This window comes from Helianthus annuus, chromosome 10 (assembly GCF_002127325.2).
Source record: "Helianthus annuus cultivar XRQ/B chromosome 10, HanXRQr2.0-SUNRISE, whole genome shotgun sequence".
Taxonomy (NCBI): domain Eukaryota; kingdom Viridiplantae; phylum Streptophyta; class Magnoliopsida; order Asterales; family Asteraceae; genus Helianthus; species Helianthus annuus.
Genome location: NC_035442.2, coordinates 165,839,509 through 165,854,069, shown reverse-complemented (window position 1 = coordinate 165,854,069; position 14,561 = coordinate 165,839,509). Strand labels below are relative to the sequence as shown.

Sequence of the window (14,561 nt, the reverse complement as noted above, 5' to 3'; positions counted from 1 at the left end):
ACATAAAATCCCCTTATTTTCCATTTATATATATCAGCATCCTCCCTCACAATACCCCTCACACTTTTTCATCTCACTTTGTTTGCTCTTCAAGAAAACTTGTTCCTCCTCCATTCTCTCCGGCGACAAGATGCCTACCGATATTGAAGATGAGATCAGAGACGAGAAGAACCCACCACCACTCGATGAAGACGATATCGCTCTCCTCAAGACCTATGTAACAAACCCCTCCCTCTTTCCACAAAACCCTAATTTTATCTTTACTCGTTTCGTTCTTTAAATTTCCATATAATAATCCTATTTCTGTTTTAGATTTAGTATTTGCTAGCTGTATTAAGGTGGATTTGTTATTGTTGTAGGGATTGGGGCCTTATTCTACCAGCATCAAGAAAGCAGAGAAAGATGTGAAGGATATGGCCAAAAGGATCAATGATTTATGTGGTATGTTTCACTTAAGGGGATTTGTTTATGTTATCTGTTTGTTTGATTAATTGTTTTTGGTACAACACAGTTGTTTGATTATTTGAAGGTGAAGTAAGCAGTTTCAGCGTTGGTTATTGAATCTTTTATGTGTAGATCTGAATCTCTGATTATGACCTAATTCACAAACACTTTAACCAACTGTTTGCATACATACCTGATTGCAAAACCATGTTTCATGCCTGTTACTCTTTGCCCATTGGGTTCAGAGGTATCGGTTCGCATACATACCCGATTACAAAACCGTGTTTCATGCCTGTTCCAAACAACTTTATAGTATGATCTTGGTTTAAAAAAGCGCGCCTTAGGCGTCTGCAACAAGGCTCAAGCCCTTGCGCTTTCGGTAGCAAGTTGTTGTACAACATGCTTTTCAGGTTGTACATGTATGTAATTTCCATATTAAAACATATATATAAAGTTTACTTTTTTCTCAATAGTGGATAACTGACGCTAGAATCGTGTAGAAAATATACAAAAAATTATATAATTATTCGCACCTCGGGTATGAAAATCAGTGTGCTTTTTTGTCTGGCGCCTAAGTTTTAGACCTTATCGGTTTTCTGCGCTTCTTGTTTTTTAAAACCAAGCAGACGGGTTATGACATCTTTTAAGATTATAAAAAAATACTACTATATACGGTTTTGTTGCGGGTAATTGGGCGGGTATCACCTAATAATAATACCATACCCGTCCCAAACCCCTTCAAAATTTTTAGAACTAATACCGTACCCGAATAGCCATCCGGAATGTTTCGGGATTTGGTGTTGATTGTGGATTTTTTTTGCCATCTCTAATTTCAAACAACCCCTTAGCTGTGACTTATGGTATATCCTACACACACATAATGTGGATACTGTTAGTCAAATACGATGCCCGATTTTTTCGTGAACTGGAGTTCTAATCATCTTCAACTTTGACAGGTATTAAGGAATCGGACACTGGTCTAGCTGCACCTAGCCAATGGGATCTTGTTTCCGATAAACAAATGATGCAAGAGGAGCAACCTCTTCAGGTTCGTAACTTCATAAATCATATTACCTTATAACAAAAAAAACATTTTTTTTCTCTTCGATTTACAAATACTGTGTTGTTTATGCACGCAGGTGGCGAGATGCACAAAGATAATTAACCCTAACACAGAAGACGCAAAATACGTTATCAATGTCAAACAAATTGCAAAGGTATTTGAAACTTTGGTTAAGTTTATATTCGTAGTTTTGTACTATGTTTATAGATGGACCAATTCATCTGATATTTGATTTTTTTATAAATTTACAGTTTGTTGTTGGGTTGGGTGACAAAGTTTCACCAACTGATATCGAAGAAGGCATGCGTGTTGGGTAGGTTGCAGTGTTCATTATTTGTTTTTAACTTTAACGATTTTTCAAAGTAATCTTTAACGTTGGTACTTAATTATCCGTTGCAGTGTTGATCGAAATAAATACCAGATTCAGATCCCGTTGCCGCCCAAGATTGATCCTAGCGTCACCATGATGACAGTGGAGGAAAAGCCAGATGTGACATATAATGATGTCGGTGGATGTAAAGAACAGATTGAAAAAATGAGAGAGGTGTGTAACGATTGCGTTTAAAAAAAGAGTAAAATGCCATTTTCGTCTCTACGGTTTGTCCAGTTTTGCGACTTTCATCTAAAGGTTTGTTTTTCCGCATCTAAGATCCAAAAGGTTTGAAATCTTGCCGTTTTCAGCCTGCTCATTAACTCCATTCATTTTTCTCCGTTAAGTCAGGGGTATTTCCCTCTTTTTGTTAACTTAAAGGGTAATTCAGTCTTTTTCGGGGGTATGCGGTCTTTTTACATAAAGTGAAAAAGATCGAATTGCCCTTTAGTTTAACAAAAGAGAGAAATACTCTTGACTTAACGTAGAAAAATGGATGTATTTAATAAGCCGACGACAAGATTTCAAACCTTTTGGATCCAGATGCAGAAAAACAAACTTTTGGATGAAAGTCGCAAAACTGGTCAAACCTTAAGGACGAAAAAGGTATTTTACTCTAGAAAAATAGTGAACTTTTATAATATCTTTTATTCGATGCAAGTGCAGGTTGTTGAACTACCCATGCTTCACCCTGAGAAATTTGTTCAACTTGGAATCGATCCACCGAAAGGAGTTCTCTGCTATGGCCCACCTGGAACTGGCAAAACACTTCTAGCAAGAGCCGTTGCTAACAGAACCGATGCATGTTTCATTCGTGTGATTGGAAGTGAATTGGTTCAGAAATATGTGGGTGAGGGGGCCCGCATGGTTCGCGAACTATTTCAGGTTCTACATTTAAGTTTGAATTATATTATCATTATTATTGAACATGGGTTAACCGAATGACGAGAAAAAACTGACACTTGGTTAACAGATGGCTCGGTCGAAAAAGGCTTGCATTGTTTTCTTTGATGAGGTGGATGCCATTGGTGGTGCACGTTTTGACGACGGTGCTGGTGGTGATAATGAGGTTCAACGTACCATGCTTGAGATTGTGAATCAGCTTGATGGTTTCGATGCTCGTGGTAATATCAAGGTTCTAATGGCAACAAATAGGTATGTTTATATTATATTATTTTATATAAACTGGTAAACTGCATGAAATGGAAACAAACTTTAGACCTTTTTCCAGATTTTAGTAATTTACTAATAATTAGGCGCAAAATAGGAACCAACTTCATTTTATGGCCAATTCTAGCAACCAAGTTAAATAATATTGGTGGTTGGTGCAACCTGCAACTAATTACCATACTATAAATTAGTAACATTCTAATGCATCATGGTGTTGTAATTCATGCATAGGGAGTTTTTCAAAAAAAAATTTTGATTTTTCACTTCAAACCCAAAGGTTTTCATCATTTATATTTTAACCCCTTTGTTTTTTTTTACTTTTGACACAAAGTTTTTATTTTTTGCAATTTAATCCCAACATTTTTTTTATTTTCAACTTTGGTCACCATACTTTTCATCTTTCGCAAGTTTTTCGTTTTACGTTTTCTTTTAAATTTTCTGAATTAACACGCCACAATGTACGTGTGGGGTTCAACGTTTTTTTCATCTATTTTCCCGTTTAACAGGCCCGTCGCAAGCGTCAATTTTTCCTGTTTGATAGATTCGTAGCAACGTGCGGTTCGCAGATCGATTTAGTTATTTTTTTCTATGTTCTTTCGTTTCGGTCTAATTTCTTCGCATTAACACACCGCAACGAGCGTGTGTGGTTCAACGTTTTTACGACCTTTTCTGATGTTGGTGGTTGTTGGCGGTGGTGTGGCATTGATGCTACTTGGAACAGTTTTACGAAGGTCTTTAATATATTAAGTTTTTTACTAATAATTTGTTTCGAGTTTACCCTATACTTCCTTTACTTAAAAAAACAAATTATTTACGTGCATTTTTTTTATATACGTGTCAGTATAAATTTGATTTGCTCTACGTTTTGACGTAAACTTTTTTCCGGAAACGAGTTAGCTCAAATATAATACATTTTCTTTAAAAAAAACATTTTTACATGCATATTTTAATATACGTTTTGGTATAAATTAGAGTTAGTCTACAATTCGATGTAAACTTTTTTGGAAAACGAGTCAGGTAAAATATAATATGTTTTCGTGCTTATATTATGGATGTTTCGGAATTTTGTTTCGAACCGAGTGGAGTCAAATTATGGTTTCATCTTTTTCTTTTTTCAAAAGCTCTAATTAATCCCTTTTGATTTTACGTGTCAGTTTTTTCTTTTATACCCGTTACGTTTTCTATTCACGATTTGGGTCATATACACGTGTTAGTTTTTTCTTTTATATCTGTTACGTTTTCTAAGTACGAATCGGGTCACATATAATACGTTATGATTGTACGTTATAAACTCGATTTACTTTACGTTTTGATCCAATTGAAATGCTTATATAGGTTACATAGAGTTCAATTGGATACGTTGAAATGTGTGTTTCCATATGGTTAACGCATCGCATAACGTTTGGACTAATTGATTCGATGTTTATGATGTACCCGCGCCGCAACGCGCGCATGTCTTATTCCTAGTTATCTTTTTATTTTTTATTTTTTTGCTGAGTTTTAAAATTTGTTAAATTGCTAAATTTTCATTTTCTTTGTCATTTTGGTGTATATTTCGATAATGCCGTGTGGCATCTTATGTGACATTTTATAATTATTGTATCTGTATTTAAAAAGTGAACATTTTTTTAACTTGTAAATACGATAATCTTTGAGAAAAAACCAGATGAACAGTTTTTTCGCATATGTGGCGTTTGATGTGGTTACTGGCATAGTATCAACTGTTTTACGGTTGTAATTACTGTTTTCGTCCCTGTGGTTTGTCAAAAATCACTATTTCAGTCCATTAGTTTAAAAATTGCGATTTCAGTCCCTGTGGTTTCACTTTCGTAACCATTTCAATCTCTGTGGTTTCATTTTCGTAACCATTTCAATCCATTTATTCAGTTAGTACAGGGACTTAAATGGTTACGAGGTGGACTGAAATGGTTACGAAAGTGAAACCACAGGGACTGAAATCGCAAATTTTAAACTAATGGACTGAAATAGTGATTTTTGACAAACCACAGGGACGAAAACAGTAATTAACTCTAAAAAAAGGGTCAGAAAAAATGTAATGTTTGTAACAGAAATTGGCAATAGATTGTGAGTCGGTTTCATGTAGTTTACCCATGTTCTATATCCACTTTTGATAACAACTGATTTTAAAATATCGCAACTGCTGATACGATCACCTGTTCAATTGTTATAATTCCAGACCAGATACCCTGGACCCTGCACTATTACGACCCGGAAGATTAGACAGAAAAGTGGAGTTCGGGTTACCTGATATGGAAAGCAGGACTCAAATATTCAAGATTCATACACGAACAATGAACTGCGAAAGGGATATTCGTTATGAACTTTTGGCACGCCTTTGCCCTAATTCTACTGGTAACATCTCTTATCAATCATATTTGTTCAAAACTATACATTAAATTAAATGGTCGTATAGTTTAGAAGTAACATTATTTTTGAATATGCAGGTGCGGATATTAGAAGTGTGTGCACAGAGGCGGGAATGTATGCAATCAGAGCACGCAGGAAGACGGTGACAGAAAAAGACTTTCTTGATGCAGTGAACAAGGTGATCAAGGGCTACCAGAAGTTCAGTGCTACTCCTAAATACATGGTTTACAATTGATGCATTTAGGGTCTGTTGGAGTTTGTTTTTAGCTTTGCATGGAAAAACCTAATTTTATATGTTTGTGTATCAACTTCTGATGACAATGCTTATATTGTTATTTGTCTTTTCAAAATTGTAAGGATATTCTCATCGCTGGACATGTTTTAATTTGGTTTAAAGGAACATGCTTGCTTTATATTTTTTTTTTGTAGTTGGTTAATGTATCAAAAGAAGGCCATATCATTAAATAATTTCCAATAAATTTATCTGTCAAACTTTTCATTTTGTTGTATATTTTGTCCATTCTTCATAAACTACATCTTATTTTTTAAAGGTGTGTTTATTATAAATGCCACATCATTCGTAGATTCTATGATTAAAAGTGAATCCATAGAACCATTTCTGTGCATTGTTAAACTAGTTTAAAATTCCGTGTGTTGTGACGGGCTTTCAGTCGATACCGGTTTGATTCTTGTAGTTCCTATACGATACCGGTACTCGATATAACAACCAAAAGAGAAACATGTCCTTCATAGAAAAATCAAATTAAATGATAAAAAAAAAACATTTTTCAAAATAAATTAAAAACTTATGCCACATGTAGATGATAATTTTTTTTTTTTCAAAATAAACTAAAAACTTATGCCACATGGCAAATGTTGATTAGAACTTTGAGCTCCTTTTGATGAACCTGGAACATGAAATTTGGAAATCTATGAAATTCAAATGTTGACTATGAAATTAGAAAAGAAGCAAAATACTTGGGATCAATTTTACATAGAAGATTAAATCCTTTTGGTCTATATAGAATAGTTGTCTATTCAATTTTGAATAGAAGAGTAAATGTGTATTTGACATTGGGGTGCACAAAATACCTGCTTCCTGCCATACCCGGACGAAGGACCTGCGGGTACACCAATTCCATTCCCGGGTGTAGAAAAAGGAACCGAACCAGACCCGATCCGGAACCACCCGAGCCGGTTCCACCTCTACCTGGTAAAAACCTAGACCCGAACTGGCTAAAACCCAAAAAACCCGACCAAAATCTGAAAACCCAAGCCAAACCAGTCAAAAACCCGAATGTACCTGGAACCGGTTTCTACTCTACCGGTTCTTGACTTTGTTGACCAAACCCGGACCTTGTTTTAGGTTCTAGAAAAAACTAGATTTGATTTGTGCATCTCTCCCAAATTGGTTTTGAAGCCCAACAAACTTTATTAACAGCCGCCCTCAATTGTTGACCAAAGCTATTTCAAGCCCAACATGCACTCTTGATTTATTGAAGCCCATGTGGTTGACTAACTGGATGGCCCACTTTACTACTTACGTTTAACTAAGAATAAAGCACTGTATGGTAAAGATGTAACTTTTTTTACTTTATGCTAGCCATCATTATTTGTTTAATATGTATTTAATCTATGCAATTCAATACGATTCATTCAGTAGTTTGGGCCAAGAGGCATGAGTATTCTCTAGATTTGCTCAGTCTTCATCATCATCATCATACCCAGTAAATCCAACCAATAGCAAAGCAAAGATAGGGTCTGAGCAGGGTAAGATGTAGATAGTCTTACCTCTACCCCATAGGAATAGAGATGCTGCTTTTAGTGACACCCCCGGCTCGATAGTTTTGCCTCAAGCCTTGGACATAAGGCACATAACACTCAGCAATCACTCAATCAGGACAAAGACTGATTAGTACATGTACCCTTTTGTCTTTCAGCTATCAACGCCACCACATGATGCATGATTAACCGTCCTCAGCTTTTAACGTTATTTTCACGAAATTAGTAAAATAACGTTAAATTTAGTGCACTTTCACTTTTGCCCCCGATGACCCACACATATATACATTATATGCGCATACCGCAAGCGAGGCGTAAAAATTCAATAACTAACGGAGATAAACCTTCTTTTTTTTGGTCATTTATATTAAATTGGTCATTTAAATTATAAAAAAAACTATCGCCGTAGCCATGTTACAATATATTTTTAGGGTTTTCTCTTTTATTTGCTACACTGAATGCACCGAAATACAATACCGACCGAATCTTCATCGTCCGTTGCAACGCGCGGGCAAAAATAACTAGGTTTGAATAAAATTTTAATGGTTATCCTTGTCCGGGTTTTGGGCCTCTGTATCATTTTTGATTTTCGAACAACGTTTAATTAACATCTGAATCATTGTGAGTGAACATCATACTTCTCAAGTGGTTATTAAAAAATAATTAAAATACTCTTGATTTTTAATAGAAAATTATCCTTAATATCAAACATGTACATATGACCTAATTAGTTTCTCCATTTTAGATACTTCGTTTTTCCCTTCTCTTCCACTTATATATTTTTGGGCCAGTATATTGATTATTTAATAATATGATAAAACGCTTTACGAAAAATTGCAGAAAAAAAAACTTCAACATTAACAAAATTTGACTTACCAATTACATAAAATGAGCATGGAATTGAATTAAGTGTATAAATGAGGTTATTTTATCTTAATCGTTTAATTTTTAGTTTTAACAAATGATCTTACAGTGCATCTTTCTTCTTAACAGAATCTCAAATATATAAAATTAATCAATCCCAACATGCAATTATCATAATATTCATGATAATATAAAATCTGAGATACATTCATTCATTCGAGAAGAAGAAAACTAATCAACGATTCGGGTTGGAGGCAACGGAGAGAAAGATGATAACGGCCACCAACAACAAAGGAAGCAGAACAATCACCGGAATCGACGGTGGTGCCACGGGTCCCATCCCCAGCGGCAGAAACAACATACATCCGACCACCAAAAGCATCGCGACGACCGATCCAACACCCCAACCATACCCCATATTTTCCATATCTTCTTCTTGAATTTGTTTAGAGAGGACAGTTAATGTATATCTCGTTTGTTTGTTTGTTTGTCTGAAAGTAAGTGTGCATGTAAGTTGTTTATATATATGCATGAAGGGGTACTGTGCCTGTTTGGAGGGGTACGACGGTTTTGTGGCGGTTAACTAATTTAAAATAGTTGAGTGCGCGCGGTTATTTGGTGATATGTGTGAACACGGTTAAGTCATGCATGCTACGTACTTTAGAGATTTTGTTTGACGCGTGAATTTTAAATCACTAATTTAAAATACTCCCTCCTTCTCATTAAAATGTGTCTTATTTTAAATTTTCAAAGTATTTATTTATAAACTTTGACTTTAATTATATATTTTTGTGTTATATAAATTTGATGAAAATTAACCCGATAAAAACACTTATGAAACACAATCAAATCATATAACTTTCATCAAGTATTATCTATAACACAAACAAAATTATTAAGGTCAAAGTTTATAAATAAATACTTTGAAAATTTAAAATAGAACACTTTTAATAGGAGAGAGGGAGTATAGAGTTAACTTCCATTTTGCTCCTTGTGATTTGGTAATTTTAACGGTTTTACTCTAATAGTTTAAAAATAGTCATTTTCCTCCCTGATTTTTTAACTTATCGTCATTTTGCTCCCCGCCTCTAACTCCATCCAAAAAATCCATTAGCTAGAAGGGTATTTCGGTAATTTTATAGATAAAAGCAAGGGCATGTAAGTCTTTTCACCTAAATAAACCTATAAACTTGTTTATTTACATGTATAAAAGTCATTCTTTTCTGATCCCACATCTTTCCAACCACATTCTTTCTACCGGCCACCATCATCCCCAACCATCCACCACCACCTGCAACTACCACTTGCCGACCACGACTACCACGAATTTTAACTAAACATTTTAATTGAGTTAGAGCCAAGGAGTAAACTACCGAAATACCCCTACTTTTAATTGAATGTTTTAACTGAGTTAGAGTCAGGGAGCAAACTGGTGACAAACTCGAAAGATCAAGGAGGAAAATAGCTATTTTTAAACTATTGAAGCAAAACCGTTAAAATGATAAAACTACAGGGAGCAAAACGAAAGTTAACTCTAAAATATATATAAAGTACTTAAATCACTAGGCTCGAAAATAATCGTTGAAATCGTTTCGTCGCTAGTTAGTTTTGAGACTCTTATGTGACGGAAATGCAATCACTTGCGAAAGTTATATAACGAAATGATTTGTGGCAGAAATAGGATGGCATGATTTTGAGATGTTTTTGTGACATAATTGTCATAATGACGATCTCTTGATTTTCCAATTATTTTAAAACCTTTTTAACAGTGAAATATTATTATTTTCATACTATAAACTAGCAACATTTTGTTGCTATATTGTAACAACCCTCAAAAATACTCTCAATGACAACATGTGATCAAAACCAGAAGTGCGCGCGATGAAACTTGTATACTCGATATGGAAAATTTAGCGGTTAAGGAATCTTGGTGTTCGACGAACCAAATCGCACAAAAATAGTCTTATTAAATTCGCAATTAAAAACCAAACCAATTGGGATCGAGACCCGAGCATACACGATAAGTATCAGCACGAAAATCAAGGAAAAACGCGTGATTGGACGAGAAGGGCGGCCAAGGACACGCGTCACGACACTGCGACACGTGTCAGACCTACGTGGGATACGTGGCGACCGAAGCCAGGTCGACCCTCCCCGCGACACGCGCCAGGGAAGGCCGAACCGTGCGCGACGCGCGGGAGAGACCAAAAATGGCTATAAAGCCAGGGGTCTGGCACTTGCTCAGATTTCACATTTTGACGGAAAAATTCGTTCTTTTCGTTGATCGTTTCTCTGTTTCTTTCAAATTTACAATCAAAGTCTCGAAACTCTGCTGCGATATCAGGGTAATAACTCGATCACTGCTATGGTCTATATCCGATCGATTAAAACCGATCCAATGGATGTTTAAGTGCTGCCAATATCTGGCTATACTTTGTCATTCGTTGTGAGAGTTTCAATCTCGTGATTATCGATAAAGTTGAATTTGGGTTAATACGCTAATACGGGTTCCGGGGTATCTATAAATTAGAATTCATAACCAGGGAGCTGTTAAACCAGAATACTTAGCGATTAAGTAAACTTAGTAATTAAGTAAACTTCTTAATGGTTAAGTAAAACTTAGCAGTTAAGACAACTTAGTAGTTAAGATAACTTAGCAATCAAGAAACCTTAATAGATAAGTAAACTTAACAACTAAGTAAGATTAATTAATCAGCTAAGTAAGATTAAGTAAAGATTAATTAATCAGCTGAGTAAGTTAATTAGTTAAACAGTTAAGTAAGTTACTTAATTAACCAGTTAAAGTAAAGTTAAACAGCTAAAGTTTAACAACAAGATATACATGAGGTAGATAATATCTAGGGTAAATTACTTTTTGAGTCCCTGTGTTTTATGGGTTTTAACTAGTTGAGTTCAAAAGCAAAAAGTTTAACAACCCGAGTCTCTATAAGCATTTTCTTTAACCATTTGAGTCCAAATTTGTAACCCAGTTAGAATTTTGTTGTTAAGTTTTGTTAAATGACCAAATTACCCCTATAAAACACATAAAACACAGGGACATAAAAAGAATATAATAATAATAATAATAATAATAATAATAATAATAATAATAATTATTATTATTATTATTATTATTATTATTAGAGTAAACTGCCATTTTGGTCCCTATGGTTTGGGCACTTTTGCCATTTTAGTCCAAATCTCAAACTTTTTAAATCTAGGTCCCTGTGGTTTCACTCTTATTGCCATTTTAGTCCAAAATTCAAAAACCCTCTTTTTTACTGTTGCAACCTGTCTATTTTGTCTTTTTGTGCAGGGACATTTTTGTCCAACTGATTTTCATTTAACCTATAAAATTATAAAATTGATTAACCTCTCTCAAAACTTACTCTCTCCCCCCCCTCTCTCTCTCTAATACCACCGTCACCATGAATCCAGAACAGAACCACATCTTACCGACAGTCTCATTCCCCAAAACTCTCTCAAGCGTTACACCAACGAATGCGGAACACAAAACACAGTATCACCTGCCTACATTTCATTAAAACACATCATCAAACAAACCTAATTCACTTCAACTAATTAAAATTCACCAAAATCAAACAAAAACAGTAAAAACAGATTAATATGCAAATCCTCACTAGCTGCAACATAATGAATAGGAGGATGCCGTGAATCATACGCAACTCTATCTTTCAGAAGAGTTGCCGGAAAGAAGAGTTGCCGGAAAGAAGAGTTGCCGGAGACGAAGAGTTGGTGACAGTAGGAGAAGAAGAGTTGCCGGAGACGAAGAGTTAGTGACAGTTGGAGAAGAAAAGTTGCCGGAGACGAGTGTGACGGAGCTGGAAGCCATACACATGTTCCAATCTGATGACTTTTTTTTACGAAGTTGTTGGGGTTCAGATGGAGGTGGTTGCTGCCACAGTGGTGGTGTGGTTGGGATTTGGTGTTGGCGGCCACAAATTTGGTGGTGTTGGTGGCTGTCACAGAGGTAGCAGGGGTGGGGGTTTGGTTGAGGAGAGAACTGAGAGAGAGAAAGATAGTTAGATAGAGAGAGGGGATGTGTATAAGAGAGAGGGGTTTAGTTATATACATTTATTTTTAATTAATAATTAACATTTAGTTATAATAAAAGTATAATGACCAAAATGCCCCTGAGAAAAAGGACAAAAACCAGGTTTTTTTTAGAAATCTTACCTGATTTGAGATTTAGACCAAAATGGCAATAAAAGTGAAACCACAGGGACCCAGATTTAAAAAGTTTGATATTCGGACTAAAATGGCAAAAGTGCCCAAACCACAGGGACCAAAATGGCAGTTTACTCTTATTATTATTATTAGAGTAAATTGCCATTTTGGTCCCTGAGGTTTGGTCACTTTTGACACTTTAGTCCAAAACTCAAACATTTTAAATCTGGGCCCCTGTGGTTTCACTTTTATTGCCATTTTGGTCCAAAAATGAAATCAGCTCATATTTGGCTAATGAAATCCTATTATTTTGTCCTTTTCCTCAGGGGCAAAATGGCTAAATATTAGCTGATTTCATTAATTTAATTAATAATGTGTTATAATAAAATTATATTGACCGTTTTGCCCCTGAGGAAAAGGACAAAATAACAGGATTTTATTAGCAAAATATGAGCTGATTTCATTTTTGGACCAAAATGGCAACAAAAGTGAAACCACAGGGACCCAGATTTAAAAGGTTTGAGTTTTGGACTAAAGTGGCAAAAGTGGTCAAACCTCAGGGACCAAAATCGCAGTTTACTCTTATTATTATTATTATTCTTATTATTCTTATTATTCTTATTATTATTATTATTATTATTATTATTATTATTATTATTATTATTATTATTATTATTATTATTATTATTATTATTATTATTATTATTGGTGACAAGACTTGTGTTAATTGGGGGATTCGAATTCAAGTTTATCATCTGTTTCAACATTCTGGCATGAAGTTCTTTCCTCAATTTCAAACATTTTAAAGACGAACATGCGTTTAACACGCTAGTGAACGTGTGCGCATTCCATCTAAACCCGTTTCGCTCCATACCACGAGCTAATTCAATGGCGTTTTTATCATGCCCGTTTGCATAACCCGCGATCATCGTATTCCAAGAAACCACATCGTTTAACTCGGTCTGATTCGAAAAAATCTCCATCGCCATATCTACTTTTCCTTCTCTGCAACACGCAGCAACGACTGCGTTTTTCGAAACCACATCAACAGACCCGTAACTGCAGCCGTTAAACGCGTTATAAGCTTCATCAAAGCACCCGCTTTTCGAATACAGATCGACTAACGCACTTACTGCGAACCCGCTTATATCATTCCCAATTTTCACCATAAATGAATGGAGTTGCTTCCCGTACCACGAATTCCCCAACTTTGTTGTCACGTTACACATTCTAGTAAGCGAATACTCATCAACACGCGCTTCATGCCTCACAGAATGCATTTGCATTAACAAATTAATCGCCTTTGTTTCATATCCCGCACTGTTTGCATACCCTGCAACATTGAATTGTAGGTCACTGAATCTTTACATGGGGCTGTGTTGAATAGATTTCGGAGTGATCAAGGTTGTTGGACTTAATATGGGCGGAGATTATAGCGTTCCAAGCGAAGACGTTTCGGTCAGGCATTTCGTCGAACAGCTTGCAGGCGTCTTTGATGAGGCCATGTTTGGAGTGTAAGTGTATGAGCTGGTTGTATGCGAATATTGTTGGGTTATTGCCCTGATTTTATGGCGTAACAGTGAGATTTGAGACTGTCGATTATTATCATGGGTTTATTGATCCATTTGGTGAAGATGATGTTATGATTTTTAAATAATAATAATAATAATAATAATTATTATTATTATTATTATTATTATTATTATTATATATTCTTTTTCTTTTTGAGTCCCTGTGTTTTATGTGTTTTATAGGGGTAATTTGGTCATTTAACAAAACTTAACAACAAAATTCTAACTGGGTTAGAAATTTGGACTCAAATGGTTAAAGAAAATGCTTATAGGGACTCAGGTCGTTAAACTTTTTGCTTTTGGACTTAACTAGTTAAAACCCATAAAACACGGGGACTCAAAAGCAATTTACCCTAATATCTAAATAGGTATATATGGGGTAAGACTTATCCCTTACCTATAAATAGGAAGCTTAGGATTCATTTTTCTTTGCTCAGTCCTTCTATTCTTCTCTCTATACGTTGGTGTTCTAACCAATAATCACCGATACAATATTCTGTCCGATCGATTCGGGAACCAACTAACGAATGCCAAAGTGTTGTCTAAATAAGACTATACTTTGTGAATTTCGTTAAGGTTCTGATCTCGTGACCATCGTTAGGTTTGATATGGTTTTACACTAAAACGTATTCCACTCTGTTAAACTAAATGTTTAACTATTAGCAAAACTCTGATCCATAAACTTACTATCAAACAAGATGTTTAATCATCAGAAGATTCA

General features: G+C 35.2%; 2 protein-coding genes across 2 annotated transcripts; one reads left to right on the top strand and one right to left on the bottom strand.

Moving 5' to 3' along the window:
* The first annotated feature begins 53 nt into the window (after nt 1-53).
* LOC110886401 (26S proteasome regulatory subunit 7 homolog A) lies at nt 54-5,850 on the top strand. Its single transcript, XM_022134190.2, has 10 exons — nt 54-217; nt 360-441; nt 1,401-1,492; nt 1,584-1,661; nt 1,759-1,820; nt 1,907-2,051; nt 2,544-2,762; nt 2,851-3,032; nt 5,245-5,420; nt 5,513-5,850. The coding sequence occupies exons 1-10, from the start codon at nt 131-133 to the stop codon at nt 5,668-5,670; spliced, it is 1,281 nt and encodes a 426-aa protein (XP_021989882.1). The 5' UTR covers nt 54-130; the 3' UTR covers nt 5,671-5,850.
* A 5,813-nt stretch (nt 5,851-11,663) lies between these two features.
* Nucleotides 11,664-13,774, bottom strand: LOC110883215 (putative pentatricopeptide repeat-containing protein At3g18840). The gene is made up of 3 exons (XM_022131024.1): nt 13,747-13,774; nt 13,084-13,602; nt 11,664-11,923 (listed from the first exon to the last, which is right to left on the bottom strand). The coding sequence occupies exons 1-3, from the start codon at nt 13,772-13,774 to the stop codon at nt 11,664-11,666; spliced, it is 807 nt and encodes a 268-aa protein (XP_021986716.1).
* Between the last annotated feature and the right edge of the window lie 787 nt (nt 13,775-14,561).

Coding starts and splice junctions, on each gene's coding strand:
- LOC110886401 (XM_022134190.2), top strand. CDS start 131: ATGCCTACCGATATTGAAGATGAGATCAGAGACGAGAAGAACCCACCA. Junction 2,052..2,543: donor AGATTGAAAAAATGAGAGAG/GTGTGTAACGAT, acceptor ATGCAAGTGCAG/GTTGTTGAACTACCCATGCT. Junction 5,421..5,512: donor CCTTTGCCCTAATTCTACTG/GTAACATCTCTT, acceptor TTGAATATGCAG/GTGCGGATATTAGAAGTGTG.
- LOC110883215 (XM_022131024.1), bottom strand. CDS start 13,774: ATGGCCTCATCAAAGACGCCTGCAAGCT. Junction 13,603..13,746: donor ATCAAAGACGCCTGCAAGCT/GTTCGACGAAAT, acceptor TCAATGTTGCAG/GGTATGCAAACAGTGCGGGA. Junction 11,924..13,083: donor CACTAGCGTGTTAAACGCAT/GTTCGTCTTTAA, acceptor TATGGCTTCCAG/CTCCGTCACACTCGTCTCCG.